This window comes from Poecilia mexicana, unplaced genomic scaffold, assembly GCF_051168715.1.
Source record: "Poecilia mexicana isolate PSO_F unplaced genomic scaffold, ASM5116871v1 scaffold_12, whole genome shotgun sequence".
Lineage (NCBI taxonomy): Eukaryota > Metazoa > Chordata > Actinopteri > Cyprinodontiformes > Poeciliidae > Poecilia > Poecilia mexicana.
The window spans coordinates 4,711,244-4,735,398 of record NW_028263381.1 but is presented as its reverse complement, the minus strand read 5'-3'; the positions used below and the strand labels follow the sequence as shown (position 1 = coordinate 4,735,398).

Below are 24,155 nucleotides of genomic sequence, written 5' to 3'. Positions count from 1 at the left end.
AGTATCTGGTGATACAGTAATAATACCATTACTAAGATGATAACAACAATAATAATTACTGCAGTAATTATTATTACTGTAATACTACTAATAATAATAATTACTACTACCATTATTATTATTATTATTATAGTCTAAAATGAAAACAGCAACATCTTGTATCATATTCCTATTCATCATTGCTACAAACTAGACTTCCGCGTACAGTGTGACGCTGTTTCTTTTCCGCCTTCTCATTGGCTGTCGCAGCCAAGGCAGTGTTTTTAATTTGCGGAACTGGAATAATGAGCTGTGCGTGTTGACTAAAGAGAGGGTTGTGACTGCTAACGCTGTAGGTATATTTACACACCGTAGTGTTAAACTTTGACCAAAAAAAAAATGGACTCACTTCCTGTTTTTTTGTATTAAAACACTGCTCCGTCTCGCCGGAACGGCTACTTCAGCTTGTTTCCTTCGCCGAAAACGGCCGCAGGAACTTCCTTGTTTACACTTAAAAGCAGCGTCGCTGCTGAGCTAAAAATGACGCGGGACGGTAAAAGTCAGGCGGCTTTCTGGTTCCTCGCTGCGGGGCTCCTGTCTGTCTTTACCGGGCTGGTTTCAGCAGTTCGGCCGCCTCACATCGTTTTTATCCTGGCCGATGACTTGGGCTGGTACGATGTGGGCTATCACAGCTCAGAAATCAGGACGCCAAACCTGGACAAACTGTCGGCTCAGGGGGTCCGCCTGGAGAACTACTACGTCCAGCCGGTGTGTACCCCATCCAGGAACCAGCTCATGACCGGGAGGTACCAGGTGAGACCCGAGTAGAGGCACGCAAGGACAGTTCTGCCATTTTACACCCAGAAGTGAACAAATCTCAGATATGCACAACAAAACAATTAGTTTATTTATATGGAGCTAGATTAGGGCCATCATGCAATCTGATACAATTAGACTAAAACCTTCAAAAATGTTTTTTGCTGAATTGTTATTGTTGAACAAATGCCTTTCTTGTGTTTTATTAAAACTAAGAAATTACCAACTAAAGACAGTTGTCCTAATCTAAATATACTTTCAGCAATTAGTTCTACATCAAACATTTTTCTGAATAAAAAATGAATTTTTTTTTTTTTGCTCGACATTTACCAAATAAAACCCTAAATTTAAACATGCTGAATTTTTGACCTACTCAAAAGAAAACACTGTATGTTATTGTAAAATATAAACTTAAACTGAGTTTTTAAGTTTTATGTTTCTGGTGTTGAAATAGTCAGAGTAATTTAAAAATATATATGTATGAGGAAGTGTTGCCTTTACTGTCATTTTAACCATCCAAGTAGAAAAAAATGATTAAAGTGCTTAAGTCGAGATGCAAGAGTTATAGATGTAGTTTAAGGAAAGGAAGCAATGTTGACATTCATTTTGCAACTTTTTTTTTTTTTTTTTGCTTCATTTCTACAACAGGCTGCCAGTTCCCTCTTTGCTAGTTTTGCAAGTAGTCTTTTCCACTTTTTCCATCCGTTTCCTAACAGTCCGGTTACCTTCAACCCCCTCAGATCCACACAGGCATGCAGCACCAGATCATCTGGCCCTGCCAGCCATATTGTGTCCCTCTGGATGAGAAACTGCTGCCACAGCTGCTGAAGGAGGCTGGCTATGGCACGCACATGGTGGGCAAGTGGCACCTGGGCATGTACAAGAAGGACTGCCTGCCCACACGCCGCGGCTTTGACACATACTTTGGTTTGTATTAAATAATAGAAATCCTACATGGGATTTTTACGGAATAAAGACAATATTTAATATTTTTATATCAGCTTTCATGTATGAATTGAAGAAATAAAAGAAAAAAAAGCAGGGTCCAGTTCATGGCGGAAAAATATTTATGGGACAATTGTCCAGTGAGAGAAGCAATGGCATCAGAAAGCAGTGATTGAACAAACTAGCATGCTAACCCAGGGTTTTAAAGCACTCCGGTCAGATCCTTTGTACTTGGAATTCAACATGGTTGAGACAGACCTCTTAAAAATTTGTAATTGCACACTTTATGTGAGGGGACCTACACGACAATTGTGTAAAAGGAAGCTGGAAACAGTTGTAAGTCTCACTTTTACCTTTTTTCGACACATATCTCTCAAAGGAGCTGGCCCATGGCTGGTGATGGGGAAGATTGGGATTCTTTGCTTATGGTTCATACACAAAGATGTTAAAATTGTCAGCCGGTTTTCAAAATCAGAGAGGATGATAAAAAAAAACCCCAACAATTATTCAGTGTCCTTATGGTTTGAGATGTGTCCACTTTCCTGTTGATTCAAATGGTGGAAATACTTTCCCAGCTTGCATCGAAGACAAAAACAATTACAAATGCATTGTATATTGGTTGTGCAGTAGCATATGGGTAACAAATGGGGGTTATTCTGAGACTCAAGTGTGTGACTTAGGCTGTACCTTTGTATTAAAGGATCTAAAACTGTTTGTTACAGAAATAAGTATATTGTCTAGACCAGTGGTTCTTAACCTGGGTTCGATGAGTCGGTCTCAGGGGTTCGGCGGAGCCTCTGCCGCGGAGGTAAAGACACAGTCGTGATGACGCCCCGTTTTGCCATCACTTGCTGCAGAGGATCATGTTGCATGGCTGAGCCAATCAGAGCTGCGGAGGAGCACTGATTGAAGGAGTTTCACTCTCAGCATGGATTTGAACTTGTGTCTTTAATTACTTCAGCAAAACTCATCATTTTTACCAAATAGACCCTTTTCACATGACGTCACACAACCTCCGTTTTGGCTCGAAGCTGTGTATCCTTAGTTCCGGTGTACATAGTAAGTAACGATAAAGTTGTCTATTTCATATATATATATATATATATATATATATATATATATATAGAGAGAGAGAGAGAGAGAGACATATATATAGAGACATATATATAGAAAGAGAGATTTAGATATTTATATATATATATATATGTACAGGTGCTGGTCATAAAATTAGAATATTGTGATAAAGTTCATTATTTTCCATAATGTCATGATAAAAATTAAATTGTCATATATTTTAGATTCATTGCACACCAACTGAAATATTTCAGGTCTTTTATTGTTTTAATTTTGATGATTTTGGCAAACAGCTCATGAAAACCCAAAATCCCTGTCTCAAAAAATTAGAATATTATGAAAAGGTTCTCTGAACGAGCAATAAAAATAATCATCTGAATCAACAAAGTAACTCTAAACACCTGAAAAAGATTCCTGAGGCCTTTAAAAACTCCCAGCCTGGTTCATTACTCAAAACCGCAATCATGGGTCAGATTGCTGACCTGACTGCTGTCCAGAAGGCCATCACTGACATCCTCAAGCAAGAGGGTGAGAAACAGAAAGAAATTTCTGAACGAATCGGCTGTTTGCAGAGTGTTATATCAAGGCACCTCAGTGGGAAGTCAGTAGGAAGGAAAAAGTGTGGCAGAAAACGCTGCACAACGAGAAGAGGTGACCGGACCCTGAGGAAGATTGTGGATATATTATGTCTATGGTCTCAGCGGCATAAAGTCCAATCTTCAAGATTGGCCCGTGGGGATTTTATTGATTGATGATAATGCCCGACTTTTTATCGTTTTTGGGGAACCAATAAGCATCCTTAAAATGACTGGGGGAATGCCTGGAGTACGGCAGCATTTCTCCTCCGGGGCTGCTGGTTGAAAGCGAACGGCGGGAAGAGCGCTGAGGTGAGCGGATAGACTGAACAGGGCGGGCGGCTGAGTAGCTGATGCTTACCGTGTAAATGTAGCTTTACCGACGAACCGCACAATAAATTTTATATCCCGGTCTGAAGAAACGGGTGGCGGAGCGCATCGTACATGGCTGGTAGATGAGTTTCTTAGTGTGACCAGTGAAGGTGTCGTAAATATCCTGTATTGCTTCCCCGTGTTCGTCCCCCGGTCTAACGGTTCGTCAGTCCGCTGGTCTATTTCCTCCCCTCCACCCCATCTTACGTTCCTTCATTCGCCCTCTCCTCCCACTCCAGGCGGCATTTCCCGTATTTTCAAACCCAAAGCGTGACAGGTTAGGTGGCAAGGTGAGTTTAATTAATCTATTAAACTCACTGAAGATGAATACATAAACTAAAAGCTGGATTGTAGACATTTTTTAGAAGCATATTTGTGAGCCTGCCTCTTTGTTATTAAATTCAATATAATTTCAGATTTTTCTATAACTTTTCTTCAGGTTAACTTAGAAAGTGAGCTATTATTGTTACAGGTTAGTTTTCTAAACTACAAAAAAGCAACTGTTAGGGATGCTCAAATATGAAAAATTGGACTGAGATTGATATCTGATAGTAACACCGGTATTATGCCAGATTTACCAATATTTCATTTTATAATTTTTTTTATCCGATTACTCGATTAATCGTAAGAATAATCGATAGATTACTCGATTACTAAAATATTCGTTTAAAACAGCCCTACTCGCCGGTGGACATAAATGCAGTAAAGTAATATTCTAATCACAATATATACACAATAATATGTCCATCTTACTTGTGAAATGTTGTCTGTGGAGCCCTCGCATCAGTAATCCATCGATCCGAACAACAATATCCCTCAGTGCTGAGGCATCTTCTGCTGTTTTGATTGAGCAAAGTAGGAGGGTATACCGCTCCAAGATGGCCGCCGTATTTCCTGCGCCGGAGCGGTCCATGAGGCGTCTATGCTTATATTATGTCTATGGTGAAAAGGGTCTATTCTGTAGCTTTCGGTGTACTTCTAAATCTGCTCCTTAGTCGCATCTTTTCGGAGTTGGTACTGCCTCTAGTGGCGTGGGGGTGGTAACACAACTAATATAATTACATGACTAAATCAGAATACCGCAAAGTCTTTATTATTTATTATAAATTTTTCATTCTCTTAAGAATGTAGAGCTAATTAAATGATCTAAACAAGACATTAAAGTGGTTCCAGTTTCTCTTGATGGCCAACCTGTTGAAACTGTGGCAAATTTGGGTCGTTCCTGGACAGTCAGCTCAACTTTGCTGAAAACACTGACTATATTTTGAAGAACTGTTCTCAGAGACTCTACCTTTAGAAGACTTGGTGATCATGGGGTTACCCAACTAGACTCTAGTTGGGGCACCCCAATGTCTTGAATTTGGGGGGTAGAGGGGATCATATTTTATTTATCACTACAAATGGGTTCAGTGAATGTGCATATGAAACTGGTGGGTTCGGTACCTCAAAAAAGGTTAAGAACCACTGGTCTAGAATGACAAAGAAAACAACATGGACACAGTGATTATTTTGAATAAAGATCGGATCTGGTGCTGTTAGGAAATGTTTAATCAGAACTGATTCCAGGAGGATTAGCGAAGCACCGATTTCACATCACTGCTGATGTCATCGATACCATTGGAACTGAACATTTTATTGTAGCCTGATGTAAAAACATTTTTGCTAGACAATGTCAAACATTGAGAAGTTTTAATTTTTGTTATCAAACATTATGAAGCCTAAAAGAAAAAAGAAAAACCAGAAATATACAAAGCTCTTCTGAGGCCTGGTAACAAGTCATAATTGGATTCAGGTGTGCAGAACCAGGGGACCCATCCAAAACATGCGCTGCCTTCTAAGGGTTTGTGTGTCACTGACATCTAGTGGTCGGTGTGGATATAACAGTCGACTAAACACTCCGCTCGCTATATCTCCGCAAACTGCAAAATTCCTCGAATCATTGTAAACATTTATAGCACAATATGATGATATTGTAACACAAATACTAGTAAGGAAGTGATTTTGAGGGGGGAAGAAAAAAGTTTAATGGCCGCGGGTTTGAAGTCGTAACCTTTGCGTCGCAGGTTACCTGACGGGAAGTGAGGACTACTTCACTCACGAGCGTTGCTATGACATCGCTCCTCTGAATCTGACGCGCTGCGCGCTGGACCTCAGGGACGGAGAGGAGGTGGCCGCCGCGTATAAAGGAGACTATTCCACTGAGCTGTTCAGTCAGAGAGCTGTCAGTGTCATCAAGAAACACAACTCCAGCAAGGTGATGCGCACACACACACACCTCTTTTTTTTATTATTTAGTTTCCCTGCCTTGCATATGAAATATTCTTCCCCCCCCCCCCCCCCCCTCTGTTGTCTCAGCCACTGTTCCTGTACGTGGCGCTGCAGGCGGTTCATTCACCCCTGCAGGTACCGGAGCGTTACTTGGCCCCCTACAGTTTCATTGAGGACCGTCATCGCAGGCTGTACGCCGGCATGGTGTCGGCCATGGACGAGGCCGTGGGCAACATCAGCCTGGCTTTGCAGCAGGAAGGACTTTGGGACAACACGGTCCTCGTGTTCTCCACAGGTACACAACCACACGCTAATCCACAGAACCAAACACAAATACACAGCACACTTTCTAGTAATTATCTGTTAAAACAAACAACAAAAACAGCATTATTTTACTTTTACTTCACTGTCGTAGAGTTGCATAACATAACTATCTGTAACCTTTACAACCTAAAGAGCCATTTTGCCCCCAGGACAGTCAAATAAAACTCGCAAATATTGCACGATTATTGAAAAAAAAAAGAAGACAAATTTTAGACAAATATCTACTTTAGAAAAGTAGTAGAATAGATGGATAGATAGATAGATAGACCGGTTTTTCCCTTCTAGAGACTAAAATATTTGCATGTCTGCCAAAAAAAAGAACAAAAATCAAGCTGATCTTAACCCAGTGGTTCCCAAACTTTTTCTTCTGCGCCCCCCCAGTGGTTTCCAAACATTTTCCGGAAAAACAGGTTACAACATGTTAACAACGGATTAAACAGTTTTAACTGCTGATAAAAGTGACAGAGGACACAAATATGGGAAGTGTGGAAGCCTCTACTGTATCAAATTGACAGGAATAACAGAGAGTTGGCCATTCTAAGGTAAAACCCCAGCGCATACAGATTCATATTTTATTTGTTTCTCATCCAGACGGCTTCCCGCGCCCCCCCTGCAATGACACAGCGCCCCCCCTAGGGAGTGCGCCCCACAGTTTGGGAACCTCTGTCTTAACCTGTTCTAATCTTTAATACCCTGGTGTTCCACTAGAGGGCAGCATGTCGCTGCGCTTCTTGGGGCCAGTCAAAGTCTCTGGCCTTTTGACAGTTCTCCATCTGAAAGAAATTTATGAGAGAACATCATCTGGTCATCCAAACATGTAGCCGCTCGCAATTTTCCACATGTGGAACATCTAATGGTTAGCATCTGAAGTAGGCAACCACTTTGAGGGTTATTTTTAGTGGCGTTCATGCTTTTTAATGGCTAATTAGAAAACAGGAACAATGCTTTGATAGTGAAAACGTGAGGTTGGATGCAGTAGGTGGTCCCGTTTAATTGTTTCTTCCACGCATATGGTTGGCTCTGACAGCAGCAGCGACTCACTGCTGGTCGGAAACACTGCAAATGCTTACAGTCAAAAAAAAACAAACACACGTAGCAGTGTGTGGATAATCAGTGATGCAACCTTTTATATTTCATGAAACACTTCCCCTCTCACCCGGTGAAAAGTTTTATCCGTCTCCCCGGTCGCGCTGTTGTGCTTGGCTTCTGCGTGTCATGACTAACAGGAAGTAAATGAGCCCTGAACTCGCTCTGCCGTTTTACTGTAAGACGTCTGCCTCTCTGGGCGAGGGAGAGCCGCGGCCAAACCGGCGCGGAGGAAAAGAGCGAACAGGTCCGCAGAGCGCCAGAGCAGCTTGGAAAGGCATTAAGGAGCGAGATTTTCCAGAACAGTTTGACACAGGCTACTTCCTGGACTTGCATGGCACCCTGCTACTGAAAGGGGATCCCTGGCTGGGGAAGCGTGTTTATACCAGACCCACGTAATGGGATGATGACGACCTGTGTGCTACAAAATAAATATAAAAAAAACCATCAGTATCGTCAAAATCAGAATCAGCATGTGAGTGAGTAAGTAAAATTTGTCTATATAGCGACATTACGGACATTAAAATCACAAATGCGTCACAAAGACCCAAACATAAAATCAAGAATATAAAAGGTAGCATAAATCAATTAATTGTGATAAATTGAAGTGAGATAATTTCCATTTTTTCAACTTCACAATAAAAACCAAAAAAAATACTAATAAAACGCATCCAACTGTGTGGTTTTTAGCACAACATAAAAACTTAAAGAGGTGTGAAGACTTTTGTTTAGCCTTCGAAGCTGAAATCTGCTTTTCTTTTGACCAGATTTCTCTATTTTTCTCCGCCAGATAACGGAGGCCAGACGGTGTACGCTGGCAGCAACTGGCCGCTGCGTGGGAGGAAGCTGTCGCTGTGGGAGGGGGGCGTGCGGGCAGTGGGGTTTGTTGCTGGCCCGCTGCTGGAAAAACCCGGAACCGTCAGCCGGGAGCTCATCCACATCTCTGACTGGCTGCCCACCCTGGTCGGCCTGGCGGGAGGCAGCACTGGCGGCACAAAGCCTCTGGACGGCTTCAACGTGTGGAAGACCATCAGGTGCTGCCCCTCTGTCCATGCGGACTCCGTGTCAACAGAGCTAATCGATTGAATTACTTTCGTAGCTGGATGGGTTTTTCCCCCCGTGTTTTATGGAACTTTGTAAAGGAGCGATTACAGTGCGGAGGGGTCACCTGCGACCGCTCGCAGACCACAGACGTACTTTCCGTGTGAGTTTGGCAAACTGTCAGCGAGTCCCGTCTGACCGACACGCTGCAGCCCTGTGAAAAAGTATTTGCCCCCGTTTTCAAAATTCCCTTGTTTTTGCTCCAAACCAGACATTAGCGACCCTTTTCATTTCAAGGAGCTGCGTTTGCCCTCGGCCTATTTTAGGGCTGAGAAACATATCGTGATATAAGACTTTCAAATCAGTCGACATCGATGATTTTGTTTTAAATGTCTGAAATTCTGCCAAATTGGTGCGTGGCCTTTCCTGTTTCATCCACATCGTTGTCGTTTATTTTTAAACGGTTATGAGCTGCGATGGGGAAACATGAACCTGCTGCTGCGCTAGTCAATCAACAGATTGTTGCTAGGTAACCAAAGAGTGAGTGAGTGAGTTAGTTGATGCCACCAGCCGTGCTTAGCTAGTTTTGAGAGGTTGATGAACTAAAGCCTTTCCTCTGCCCACATCTCCCAGAATCGGAGTTCAATAAAATTATTCAATATTCTTCCAGATGTATTATTTATCTATGTTGATCATGTGTCCTTCACGATATGTATTGTTATTGATTTATTTCGAACAGACAATAAAAGTAAAAAACTGAGAGAGAAAAAACAGGACAAATAGTTATGCTAACTGACATGCAGTCCTGATCATTTATTGGGTCTCTGATGGACCGAATCAGCACACTGCCACGACAACGCCGTACATCTCCACTCGCCTCCAGGAGGCCGACCTGTCGGCTAACGGCAGGACAGGAACCGAGCAGCAGGCAGCAGAAGAGCCAGAGTTATTTTAGTTGTGTTATCAGAGCGTGTGGTGAACGCGAGGGGAGCGTTTTCTCGGCGGTGGACTGCGGTCAGAGGCTGGCAAACGGCAGCCAGCTGGTTCACATTTACAGATCCCAGCGGGGTTTTCACTGTGCATGAGTCAGACGTCACCATCCCTCTGTGTGTGTGTGTGTGTGTGTGTGCGTGTGTCCATGTGTTCAACAGTAACGCCCCCCTTTTCTTTTTTCTTTCCTTTTTTTTTTTTTGCAGCAAAGGCTTCGCCTCGCCCAGACAGGAGCTGCTGCACAACATCGACCCTTTGTATTCTGACCTCGCTCCATGTAAGTTCCTTCTTCCGTCCGGACCAATTATGAGGACCCATTGTCTGAACGGACTGTTATTCATTTTTTTTGGTCTGAAAAAAACAAAACAAAAAAAAAACAAATCCATACATTTAAGAATGACAAAGTCAACTTTCTTTTCCATTTTATTTTAACATCCCTCTTTGGCCAGTAGGGAAGCACTTGGTCTTGGCTCCTTGATTGTTCGTTTTCTCCAATCTTCTAATTGTCTTGAGTTAAGGGGATTAAAAACACCTGCCTTACCTGAACAGCGTTAAAAAAAACAACCTTAATACTGTGGGCAACTTAAAAATGCAAAGTATGAATTTAAAAAATTCAGGTCTTTGTGGGTTTATAGAAGCCCTGATCCTCTTTCAACAAAGATATTATTTTTGCAGAGCTGAGAAAAATGTTCCCTAAGGGGAGATTTAAAAAACAAAGTACGTGTTGTGCACACCTATGCTGAATATATCGATTATTGGAAACATTGACATAAGGGTCCCATTTTCCTACTTGCACACAAGTACTTTCCCTGCTAGAAGCCACAACAATTACGAAGCAATAAACAGATTTTTTCCACAGACTTCTTTTGTTTTTTCCCTTTAAACTTTAATTCTAAGCTAAAAGAGTTCATGAATTTGAGGAAAGGGTAAACATCTTGCTAAACACAAGCTGCAGCCTAGCGCTGCTTTAGTCGCTCAGGTCTTTGTTGTTTTGACGTCGTTGATTTTATCGCCTCCTGCTGTCGTATCGCAGGTATTACTTTGTCATGTTTTTTAATTGATTGTGCAAATATTTTTCACAACAAAGGGAAAAAATGTTTTAAAATCGTAATCATAGAGTAGCTGAGGCCTAATGTGAGATCAACAACCTTATAATGAGAGTAGTTTTGTATTAGCAGGTACATGCTACCGTGTTTCCCCGATAGTAAGACACCCCCCATTGTAAGACGTCTCGGGGGTTTCAGGGGGGTCGGCTAATATAAGCCGTACCCCGAAAGTAAGACATATGTCTTACTTTCGGGGAAACACCTCTCATCTAGCTGCGCGCCGCCTCCTGCCCACGCCTGCGCCGTCCCCCTCTCCATACGTCAACCGCGCCGTCCCCCTCTCTATACGTCACCGCGCCGTCCTCTGCAACTGTTTTGTGGTGAATACAATACTGTTCAGGTTGTTAATAAATGTTAATTTTATGGTTAAAACAAAAAATTCGACAATTTTTTTCCAATATAAGACATACCCCGAAAGTAAGACATAGTGGGGCTTTTGGGGATAAAAAGAAAGTAAGACACTGTCTTACTTTCGGGGAAACACGGTAATAGCTCCAGGCATGCTAGCCTAGCAAGCCTCAGGGATGTGAAAAACTCAGCAAAAAAAAAAAAAAAACAATTTGTTGAATGAGAACAGTGTTCCCATGATTGCCTACATTTTTATTCAAATTTGCCACACTCCAGTCAAAGGTAATGTTAAGTCATAAAGACCGTAGAGTTGTCTTTGTCCACTGTAGAAATGATTAAAGTAGCATTAGCCAAACTTTCCAAAGCGATTAACATTTGGGTAGATTATGATTTAAAGCTTATATAAATGAAATTTAGTACTTGACTTGCTATATTAAGACACCCTAAAATTGGACCTTGTCTTGTCTAAAATCAACAGTAGAAAAAGAAAAAGCTAAATGCTAGCTAAACCCCACAGCTTATGCAGTTACAAAATTAGACATTTACGTGTGTCTGTGTGCTGATTGATGATTTCTTATTTTTATATGGGAAAATGAAGGGTTGAGGTTATGTTGTACTTAACAGTAATGCACAGTTTGCTGCAAAATACACATAGGATATAAATTAATTGAGGTAATGTTTTTTTTTTAATAAAATTTTTTAAAAGTGGGATAATTTAGGTTAAAAAAAGAGCAATTTTGAGACATGAGCTATTCTGCGTTTGATAACCAGATTATTTATTCATAGCCCTTCACAAATTCCTAACTACCAAGTTTTCTTTGGAGTCTAATTGCAATGTACCCATGAAAAATCATCTTTAAACAACTGGTTTGTTCTCATGCGGCTGTAAAAACAGCCCAGCGGCGATCTACATCACAGTGAATATGACGGGTATCATGATTCTAAAGAATATATCCCTGCTGCGCTGTAAATCCCGCCGCTTGACTAGGTTTCGTCAGGTTTCTGGATTCCGTGGAGTACCGAAATTTACTGCCTCTAATTTACCTACCATGAGCATTCCCGAACTGTGGGAGAATACTTCGCTGGTCCGTTTCGAGCTGTCCAAGTCGTGATTCATCTCCGGGCGACAGCCAACGGCTTGATAAAGCCGAGAAGATGGAAACCTCCTGTCGCGTCTTTTCTCCTCCCATGTTCGCGCTGTGCGGGATGCGTGTTTCTCCTCGTCCGCCGGTGTACATCTGCTGTTTTCTTTCCTCCCAGCATGGGCAGGAATATCAAAGGAACTTTGTTTGAGTTTTGGATTTGCGCAGCAGATCCCAAAGCATGTCGTTGTGTAATATTAGACAAATCCTTTTTCCAGTGCACAAAAATATGTTTGCCCTAAGCTTGTTTGTAGATTAGAGGATGTTCGGTGTGTTTGTGGACTGTATTTTTGTCACAGTACAACAAGAAAGAAAACTTCAGTATTTAAGAAAAGACCAGGAAAAGTTGGGCAGAATGATACAGTAGAGTCCTGGTTTTTCACAGGAATAAAGTTGTGAGGTTTCAATAAGGATGAATCTCCTACGGGAAGTTGCAATGTTGCGATCGCAAATATTAACACAAATTCACTCATCGTTCGCAAATTCTGCGTTGACTTGCTGTTTTTACCAGTCATCGCACGTTTCCGCAAATCTGACCAGTCATATACCTTAATGTCTGCTGTATTTTCTTCTTTTCTGACCAATCACTGCAACTCAGCTGAATTTTGACCAATGCCATTAGCCCCCTTGGTGACACTTTATTTGACTGGATGTGCATAAACCTGACACGACACTCGTCATGAACATGAAGGAGTCTTTGTGAATGTTTACGACTGTTGTCACGAAGTGTCATTTGGGACTTTTAATGCAAAGTTGATTCTATTAATGAACTGTTAATGTAAGTTTTACTGCAACTTTGCATAAACACGTAATTATTTAGCAAATAATGCTAAGTTGACACTTTCAATGCACTTGCAATGCAACTTTTAATGCAAACGTGTATTAAAAGTGGAATTATTTACCAAACAGTCAAACATTCATGAAGACCCCTTCAGATAAAGTGTTACTGCCCCCTTTTCATTTAACTTCCTGTTTCACGGCGACTCTTGAAAACCAAACCTGCAAGATGAAAGCATGTGTGATGCTAAATGGTTACCTTTGCTTTTTTTTTTTTTTTGCATCAACTATTTTGAGAAGTTCTATAGGATTTGCTTGTACTGTGTTATATACTGGTTCATACTAACATCCATGAATATAAATATGGAATATTTCTTTGGTACTTTGACAAACTCCTCAGGAGATGGTTTTATTTCTTTTAAGGTGCTACTTCAAAAAGGTACTTAGAATGTTATTTGTACTTTACATATTAACTATGTTAAAATCCTGTCTTTTTTGGGGGGAAGGTAATGTGCAGCAATTTCAACTTTTGTTGTGAGACTACGTAATAGCATAAATGAAGCTTTAAAAAATGTGCAAGTTTTTCTTAAGATTCCCGCAACATCAGTAGCTTTAGGTTGCCATAAAAAAAAACGTCGCAGTTACTCCAAGAAGAAGCCGAACGACCCACAGTTACTTCACAGCTCAGTATTGACTACAAATGCTTGCCCCGCTGTTCAGATTTTTTTTTTTTTTTGCAAAGAAACAATGTTTGAAAACCGTGTATTCTTGTCCTCCGTCTGTTACATAAGGTCCAAGTGAAATACACAGAAGTTTGTGACTTTGTGACGAAAACTAAATCCTTCTGCATCTGGTTCACTATCAGAGGATGTCTTGTTCTTGTTTATGAGAAAAACGATTATTTGAAAGAGATACATGTTTCATCTTCACGCTTTGTTAGAGCCTCTTCTTGTTGCTATTCAGTCATAACGTTACTGAAGTTGTGATTAGTCATTGTTATCAGCCAGCAGTGCTGAATGCTAGTTTTTAGAGCTGGGTGTATCATGCGTTGTTTAACCTCTGATTGTAGGGAGGATTCCTGGAAGAGGGTCATGTGACTGAGGACACACTGGAGACACAGAGGGGTGGACTCCTGCCTTAACCACTTAATAATTTGTGAACCCAACCACCACCTCCATCTCGGAGGGCTTAATGGGACTCTGGTCTGTGGCAGCTATTTCTGACTTTGAGGTGAAGACTGGACCTTCGGCATTTAAAAATACCATGCTTTTTTTCTTTATTACCTTTTTTGTTATTCTGAAATCTGATGTGCCACAGTAGGGGTGTAATTGGTCAGTGGAGGAACAGATGTGAACTACAAAATCAGTTTTGCTACTACCTACTAGCTGTAGCTAGCTACTAGCTGACATGAGGCAACCGAACATTCTGGAATGTGGGAGCCTTGAGGAAAGCTAATAGCGAGCTAGTCAAACTGAAGCCCCTCTGCTAGTTGGGCTTCAGTTAGTTGCCTCATTAAAGATGTTTTCCTCGTTTATCCAAAATGAATGTTGCACGCTGGCGAAGCTAATTGAGGTGAAGATGTAGCAGACACATCCAGGGTGTACCCCACCTCGGCATTCCACACGCTGGCCTCTGGAACAGGCTCCCACGGGTACAGGAAGTAGATGGTGATGGTTTGTGCATTGCTTAACGGTATGAGTCCCATGGTTTTAGCCCTTAACTTGCAATCATTGTAACATCCTTTGTGACAGCTTTATGAACCAGAGCGCAGTGTTTTTAATATGTGGTGGTGAGTCTCTTCCTGTGACCTCAGCTCTGCGTTGCGGATTGTAATTTGAACAACACACCCACACCAATATATCTCGCCGAGCTGTTTTGACACGAGGCTGTTTTCGAGCGGCTTGTGGAAAACAAGGGATTAGCGAGAACATTTGTTTGGGCCTTTATGGAAAGTAGGGTTGGAAGGTTGCAAATCTAGTAGCTTAGCAACAGAGTTTTCCTTGACTTTACCGATGAAGAAAGTTATAGTGCCAAAGGTTTTCATGTCTGAACAATATCAATTTCAATATCATTCAATTATACCTGTGGCTCTCGTGTTTCTACACTCTACTTTCCATTAACTTTGACTGGCTTCACTGTTCCTAAGGAAGAAAAGTGTCCCCCACCCCCACAGCATGATTCTGCCACTCCACACCCATTCAATATTCAATAAATTAGATGATTATTGAAAAGTCAATTTATTTCAGTAACTCCATCACAATATATATAGATTAATTAGACAAAACTGATGTTTTAACACCTTTATTTCTCTTTATTTTCCACTTGCAGGTAATGAAAAGGAGACATTAAAAATTTGAATATTACATCAGCCCAATAAAAATAACTTTTTAATCAAAAGTATGTTTAACACCTGCTTAAAACTTGTTTTCAAATTGTACTTGCTTCCAAAACTTTTCAGATCTTTACATGTAAAAGAGATTTTTTTTTCTGTTGCGTTCTGGACTGACAATCTCCAAAGATTTGGTCGGAAAGCTTGAACTCCTGACCTCTCGAATCGGCCGAACCTACAAAAGCAAGCGTATACGGTAATTAACCAGAGTTCGGCTGAACAAAATGTTGAAAGTCCGGCTGCTGACGGCTCCGTTTTATGGAGCCAAATCCCATGGTGCCTGGGATTCTCCTCAAAGTTTACTGGTGACCATTACTATATAAATCACTGAGGCAGCGAAGAGCAACACTACAGCTTTACAAGCTTACGCCATCGTGTTTCATGTTGAAATCTTTGTCAGCCACCAAACCGACAACAAGCCTCCCTTTCTTAGCATTCCTGGTTTTGGGATTCCTCTCCTATTGAGGCTGCTTCTCACTTTGAGTTCCTTCCCCTTTTTCCTCTCAGTCTCTTGTCATTCTTTTGGGGGTTTTTTTTGGGTTTAATTCATGAAAAGGGTTCTATTTTTTTCTGCCCCCCCCCCCCAACATACTTTCCTCCTTTCAAGTTGGCTTTGAAAAAAATTCCTTTTCCTGTTGCTCTCGCAGAGGGGATGTCGACTAAATGTGTCACAGAGGGGTCCCCGACGCTCTCAATTGTTGGGAGAGGCACAAAGGAGGTGGTGTGGGGAGAGAAGTCTTGGACTTGACCCAAGACTTGTAACACCCCCAGATTTCCCTACAAAGCTCTTCAGCTTTTTCCCCTCTAGCTGTTTCTCTGATTCAAAATATTCCTCGCTCTACTCGCTCCTCCTCTCGCAGAGCGTCTGCCGTGGGTCTAGAAAAGCGTATCGTCTTCCCAAGCCCATCCGTGGAATGATTTTAACACGTGGACATGTGGGGAAAACCGTTGGAGGCCCAAATTCCTTAAATTAGCGAAAGCTCAAGCACCAGGAAACAAATCAAAACCAGTAAAGCTCACATAATTTATGTTCCCACCTGCTTGCACACAAAAAGAAGTGTTTATTCCTCTTGAATTTTGTCTCGAGGTCTAATGTATTTTATTGGAACGGTATGTGACAGTCCAACAGAAAAGTCGGTCTGCATCGCTGTGAAGTGGAAGGAAATGATAAATGGGCTTCAGATACTTTGAGAAACAAAAATCTCAGTAGGATGGAGTGCATTTCTGTTCAGTCCTCCTGTGTCGATACTTTCCAGAACCGTCTCACTGCAGCCACAGGCGCAAGTGTTTGGGTTCTACCAGTTTTTCACATCTGGAGACGATCGTTTTGACGTGCTCATCTTTTTTTTTTTTTTTCCAAAATAGCTCAAGCTCAGTTTGCTTACATTGTGTCAGCTGACCCTGAAAGAGTCTTAAATTCAAGCCTTAAAATGTCTTAAATCCATTGAAAAACAATAAGTTGGCATTAATTATGGTATTCACAGGTCTTAAATTTTGTTGTGGCAGGACTATTTAATTGGATATATTCTATGTAGTTTCCTTTTTTCTTGCATAACTTTACTGTTACTCAAAACTTTGATCCTGCGTTCACTCCGGCTGTGGCTACCAGTAGTTAGTTGCTAATATACCTTAGGGGCTAATTAGCTCACCTTTTTACATCCATTATGGGCAAGTGCAAAGTTTATCAGCAGGATTTGGTTTGCTCACTTCTGTTGCCAACTGATACAATTTGCTTCTCTGCAGTTTTCCTTTGTACGCTTGTCGTGACGCAGGTCTTAAATTTCATTCATAATGGTCTTAAAAAGGTCTTAAATTTGAGTTGGTTAAACCAGCAGAAACCCCAGCTCAGATATAGAGAGTCTTTGATCATCATTGTTCAAGCTTTGCTACAATTTCACAGTTCAAATTTGGACAGAACTTTTACTGATGGTGTAGCTCATATTCAGGTGCGTTTAATGGTCCGGATATTATGGTGACATTGACTTTACACGCACTATTATGAGTGTGTCTTGTAAAATAAACATGTCTCCAACACATATTACTATTGAAGCGAGAAGCGGCCATATTGAACCCTAAAGTCGGCCTTAAATAGGGTCCAGTTAGGGGTCCAACTTTGGGTGGCATTCCAGTTGTTTTTTCCAACTGGGCAGTGGGAATTGAACGCAGCACCAGCTCCGTTTAGCTTATTGTTCACTAATGTTCTCCAGGAAACTTCTGAGGCCTTCACAGCTGGATTTACTCTTCGTTTTTGTGTTTTAAAATTATGGGCTTGTTTCTGTCTATCTGCCACCTAAAATCCTAATAAAAATACATTAAAGTTTGTGGTTGAAAACAAAACTGAAGGCTTATGAATACTTCTGTAAGGAACTGCACATACCACTCCGTTGTGCAACAGCGCCTGTTTAGTTCGCAGGCCTCTCCCCGTTGAGCAGCCCGGCTGAATGCATGCGAGAGCCATTAAGATGCCCGCATGTCACTTGCGCAACGAAGAGTGAAGAGCTGAATGTCGTAGCTTTTATCATGTGGTTCAGAAACGCTGAGATCGGAAATGTTTTGACTCTCGAGTCATGTTACTGCGGTGGACGGGCTTCGCGTGGGTTGCGGCGTTGTCCATACGCAAAGAACGCGAGGAAGAACTTTCTTTTTTCTTTTTTTTTCTTTGCTCTTTCAGCGCCGCGAGGCTGAGATCACTTGCAAATCTGCCTAATCAGGAGCACATTGTTGGGGTCAGCAGCGGCATGAACCTGGGAATGCTCTCAAGGCCAGGTTTCCCTTGCTCCTCTTGGAAATCACAGACATGTGTGCTCCCTTTCTGGGAGATATTTTTTTCCCCGTCGGCTGAGAAAGCTCACTGTGGGAGGTTCCTGAAAATCCTGGACATTGTCAATACAAGGACAAATAATTGACTTTTGCTTCGTGAAAGCGGAGAAAGTGTTGCCAACTGGTGACTGCGGCTGTAATTTTTCATCGTATCTGTGGAGCTGCACTCATGGTGAATTACTCATTGTGCTTGGCAGGCGTGGAAGACTGGTGCTGACTCGACCACATCACCGCCATTCGTCAGATTTCTACATTTAAATGCTCCGAGTTTGAGGAAAATCCTGCCTATTACAATTTCTCTCGTCAAAGATTGCCTACCAATTAAAAATAATTGCTTATTGATGTTTTGTCTGTGTGTGTGTGTGTGTGTGGGGGGGGGTAACCTTGCTGAGGATTGGGTTGTTGCCTCACAAGTCCGTGTCCTTTGATTTTGATAACAAATCCCAACCCATTAATTCAAAAATACATTAAAAACAATGAAGAGGAGCGTAGAAACATACCCAAGATGTCCCTGTTTTTAAAATGTTACCCACCTTATTTGTCATTTAACAGAACACTAACAGCTGTGTGAATCAAAGGCAGATTTTTTTTGTACCCCTCTCCTGACTGATACTACAGTTACCCAAAGGATGCAAAGATCAGGAAAATCAGCTGAACTTTAGTTTTGGTTAGGCCTATCACAGTAAGAAATAAATGAATTAATCACTGATCAATTGAAATTAGTTCAATAATTTACATTTGCATGATTTATACTTTTTCTCTTTTTCTAACTAAACTGGACGGCAAAAGTTTTCAGTCTGGTCTCAACTAACACTTTTTGTTTACAGAGACTTCATAATTTGTTTTATTTGTTTTTTGTTTATTTATGTTGAATATTTAAAATGTCTTCCAGTTCCTGTGTTCATGTTGATCTTTGAGAATGTGTCCTTGTGCTATTATGCCACTATCATCATATTACTTGAAAGTGGTCTCAAAACAATAATATCGTTTATCGCAATAACTTCTGGGACAATTTATCGTCCAGCAAACGTTGTTATTGTGACGGGTCTGGTTTTGGTAAATGAAGACACGTTGATGGATGTGAACTCCAGAAGACCAAAAGATGTTTCTTAGCATCTCGCTACGCTCTAGCTAGGCTGAGAAGACCGTCCCACTGCACTATTCTACTATATTCCTGTTGTATTTTGGGAAAAAATTCATCTTTCACAGACATTTCATTGGAACGTCAGGAAACGTCATCAGCTTTGTGGAAAAATAACACAAATCATTTTAAACAGGAGGGATTTCAATAAGCTTTGTTTGTTTTAAACCACTTTGCTTTTCCTCTGCTGATTCTTCGTCACCCCCCCCCCCCCTCCTTTCCTGCGACGTTCAGGCATGCGCTCGGCTTCGGTGCCGTTCTTCCGTGCCGTCTGGATTAACACAGACACCCACAGAAGGGGCTTTGTGTCTGCCGGTGGTCTGATATCCTCTGGGTCAGCGTTTTCGAATGTTTTTTTTTCTTTTTGTTTTTGGAAGGTGGATGAAGTGAAGTATCAGCTCTGTTGTCTTCTCCCCGCAGGTCCTGGCAACCAGAGTCGGTTAACTCTGGCCCGGGGGGTCGCTGAAGACCGCTGGGCCAAGTTCGGCTTCAATGTGTCCATTCACGCCGCCATCCGATCCTCAAACTGGAAGCTGCTGACTGGATACCCAGGTCAGTATTCTTTGTCACCGGTAATGACACGTTTAGTCTAAGTGAAGGCAGAAAGTCGGACACAAGTAGAGCGTCTGTACTGGCATTTACGTTTCATGTTCACTCATTTCTGGTAGAAAACTCGGCCTTTTGTGGGTGAAAGTGTTGGCACAACGATCCTTATTTTCCTTTCTGATATGTTTTAAACTAGTCAAGTTTATCTGTACAGCAAATTTCAGCAACAAGGCAGTTCGAAGTGCTTTGCACCAGAGTAACATCATACAAAACAAGCAAATATTACATTTAATCAAATACCATCATCAATACGCAGCACATATGTTGATCAATGTTCCAGTCACTGTCAATCAAAGTAAACACTTCAGGTGGAACTCAGCGTTTCAGCAGTTTTCCAGTTTTCTGGAAGTTTGTCCCGGATTTGTGCTATGCAGGATTCTGGAAAACGATGGAATTTCATTTCAACATTTTTATTGAAAATATTTATTTAACCAAATCTCTCTTTCTCATTCTTCTGACATTTAGCAAATAAAAATACTTTTGTGGTAATTCTAACTGACCTGTAATGGGAAACTCTGAGAAAACAGTGTTAAATGGAGATATATTTGTTGGGGAGTTTGTTGTTTTTTTTACATTGTGTCTTTTCTAATCTGGTTTCTGTCACATTCTGTGAGAACATCTTGTAACCTTGTCAGACCTGCTGATAAGGAAACTGTCCAAACGTCTGACTCCTTAAAAAACAGTTTACAAGGAGAACAACGAACATCAGTTATTTTTTTCACCACCAACTACAGAGGGGAAAAAATAAGCACAGGACCACCTCATCAGTCTTTATAAACGATGTGTTTAAAAAGTGAAACGTAGGTAAAGATCAAATGACGTTACATCAAAAAAAGTTCCACAGTGAACGACTTTGTGTTGTAAACATTGTAACAACCTGGCAGGTCCTCCAGCTCTGTAGCTTCATAGCTAATATTAGATGTCAAGCTAATGCTAGCTTGCTTTATTAGCAACTTCAGGACAGTCGGAAGGGTATAGAAGCTAACTTGCTTCTAAGATGCTACGATTAGACAAAATGTGTAAATACTGAAGCTTATTGAGAGGATCTTACATTAAAACACAATGCGTTACCAAGTATTGTTGGTCTAGTTTCTAGTCCTAATTAGTTAGTACACTTGAAATAAGATCAAATTGACTCATAGATAACCTTTCAGTGACATAAAGGAACTTGTTTTAAGTAAATAATTCTCTAATATTTATGAAAAAATACTTGTTATTGACCTATTTCTTGCTGAAAAGTTACTTTTACGTTAGTTTTATCTTATTTCAAGTGTAATAAGAAGTTAGCAGTAGAAACTAGACCAAAAATACTTGGTAAGATTGAGTTTTGGTTTTTTTTTTTAAGTGTATAACACGTTTAGCTGCTACTAGCATGTCCTCCACCTCGATACCTCCCCAGGCTGCGAGGTTTGGTTCCCCCGACCCGGCTACAACGGGTCAGACTCTGGGGTCCCTAAGCTCGGCCCGCTGAAGCCCATCATGCTGTTCGACGTGGAAAAAGATCCCGAGGAGAGGAACGAGGTGTCGGCCCAGTTCCCTGACGTGGTGGATTACCTCCTCACCAGACTCCAAGAGCACCAGAAAACCGCGCTGCCCATAAACTACCCCGACGACGACCCCCAATGTGACCCGGGGCCCACCGGAGCCTGGGGGCCGTGGGCTTAGATGGAGACAACATGGAGGCATTATGAAGGATCCTATTTGCACTTGGTTCATTTTACCTGTGAATGTTAACAGCAGGGAACATTAGTAATGTTTTTATGAACTTTTTTTTTTTTTTCATTTCTGATGTCCGTACAACATGACATGTCTGAGAGTCTCCGATGCTTTCTGCTTGGTTTTTGCACGTCATTTTTCTCCTTTTGAGAAAATCCACTGACGTGTCGTAGAAGTAAAAGAACAGAAACGGCAGGTTTAAATTTTAAAATGTTCAGAATTTATTATTTTATGTGGAGTAGAATGCGTTGAAATTAAAAGCAGATCGCAGCCACATTCCAATTTAATCAAAGCAAAATATATATAATATATAGGATATAATATTCTGGTATTAAGAAACACTACCAACATTCATACGGCTTTGATGGCATCATCTCTGCCTAAGGCCACATTTTGCAGCGTGTTTCTATTACATAATTAGAAAAAAAGACCTTAAATGTCATTAAACTAGAGAAAAGTTTATATTTATACATTTGTTTGTTTGAATATTTTTTCTAGACACAGAAGGTTCAGTAAATAATGTTTTGATGCTCTTTTTGTGGATCAAAATGGCATTAAAATAGCTCCTAACGTTTTATGAATAAATTCAAGCATTCTCGTTTCCTCTCTTGTTAAAAGGATCTCATGATCCAGACGAATGTGATCCCGTCAGCCGTTAATTATCTGATGGATGAATGTCAACAGAAGTGATTTATACCTGAAATGCTTATTTTAAAGTAGCTCCTTAAAGCTAACCTAATCTAAAAAAAAAAATGCTGTAAAAAGAAATGATTTGTCCTGTGTTCTGAGTCTTTTATGTTAGTTGCAAGATGTATTTTACATATACATCTGTATATATAAGGGAAGTTTGATGTTGCTTTGTTTCTTTGTACTGTCCCTTTAGTTTGTGTTGCTGTTGTCCCAACTTCTCTCATTTTGCAGAACTCAGATGTGAAATTAAATTAAAATGAACAAATAAAACAAATATGGCAGGCCAGATTAATATATTGTTTATATTGTGTAATTGAATAAAGTCTACTTTTTTTTTTACTGTGTCTGTTTGTGTACAATTATTTTCCACCAAAGATTGTTTTTGTTTTTTTTACATTCCAGGACAAGGTTATTAAAATGTGCTACATCACAGCAATGTTCCAAAAACGATACGAACATGTTTCATCTTATCCTTATTCTCTGTCTACACCAATGAAGATTATTTCATTTCAGTGTTTGATCTATTTTCCAATTAATTTAGCAAATATATTTTTGACCATTTTATGTCACAAAAAAATGCAGGTATTCTCCGTGGCAGTAGTGGCTAATGTAGCAGCATCAGTAAAATCATAGAAGAAATGAAATATACTGCTCAAAAAAATAAAGGGAACATTTCACTTTAGTTTTGTGTGTGGCTCCAAATCCAGGCCTCCATTGGTTAATAAATTTGATTTCCATTGATGATTTTTGTGTGATTTTGTTGTCAGCACATTCAACTTTGTACAGAACAAAGTATTCAATGAGAATATTTCATTCATTCAGATCTAGGATGTGTTATGTGAGTGTTCCCTTTATTTTTTTGAGCAGTGTGTATCTAAGCAAATAAAATCTTATCAAATGAGAATTAAAAAAAAAATCTGATCAATTTAATGTAACAAAATCAGAGGCCTTAGCTAGATCCCATTAATGTAGCTAAGATTAAGAAACAGCTTTCTAACACTTCTTGATTATTGACTTGTTGACATTTTGAACCGTGTAACTCTACAGAAAACGGGACATTACAAACCCTGTTAGTCTCTTCAGGCCAGAATGAGCTTTAAGCCTAATGTGGCTTTTGAGATTTTAGATCACAATTTGCTGAATTATTTATTTAGTGACAGTCAGTCAGACCATATGGTCATGCACATGTATTCGCTTAATCTTTAAACAGTTCTAGTTTCAGTTTTTTCTACGTCTCTTTAATGCTTTTCAGGAGTAAAATGTTTTTGTTTCCTTTTTCTGTAAAACTCTCCAGACTCTCTCGCTTGGCTTACTCGTTTCTGAATATGAGAACACCACATGATTATTTTATGTTTCTGAGAAAGTCCTCAGTACGTAGCTGAGGTTATAAATTTGCCACCCGCCTCCCCTGTTAGTTTACTCTACAATCAAAACTGAATTTCAGGATGGGGAAATATTTCATTTAATTAGACGTTCTGTCCATGTACAACCAAAGCCTGACACTTTCTCAGCTCGTCTGCAGACTCGCCCCTCCTCGCCGAGTTACGCCGTTCCTGCCCGTGTTATTACCATGGTGGTGTCATGGCCCAACTCTTTTTTTCACACTTGATGCGGCCCGGTGACTCTCAGGCTGAGTCAGCGATGCCTGACTCTAAAGTCGCCCCCAATCTGGCTCAAGAGGTCGTTGGGTAAGACACCTATACAGACTTAAAGGTAAATTTCATGTGATCAATTAATCCATTTTTGCTGCCATTAAAGCTGCAGTATGAAACTTTTACAAAAAAAAAAAGAAATCCCATGTCAATTAAAACTATCACCATGTCATGATGCTATGGAAGGAGATGGTTTGTCTGTGGAAAAAAAAATCAATCTCCTCCACCTTCTACAAGTGATATAATTACAACCTGCAAAAATTTACCACTCCTGGTCAAAAACAACCGATCAGAGCCA

At 40.6% G+C, this 24,155-nt stretch overlaps 1 protein-coding gene across 1 annotated transcript; it reads left to right on the top strand.

Annotated features, from left to right (window-relative positions):
* Window positions 1-231: 231 nt before the first annotated feature.
* arsb (arylsulfatase B) lies at window positions 232-22,544 on the top strand. Its single transcript, XM_014984348.2, has 8 exons — window positions 232-792; window positions 1,536-1,722; window positions 5,825-6,015; window positions 6,117-6,324; window positions 8,230-8,473; window positions 9,677-9,747; window positions 19,614-19,745; window positions 21,199-22,544. The coding sequence occupies exons 1-8, from the start codon at window positions 520-522 to the stop codon at window positions 21,462-21,464; spliced, it is 1,572 nt and encodes a 523-aa protein (XP_014839834.2). The 5' UTR covers window positions 232-519; the 3' UTR covers window positions 21,465-22,544.
* Window positions 22,545-24,155: the final 1,611 nt, after the last annotated feature.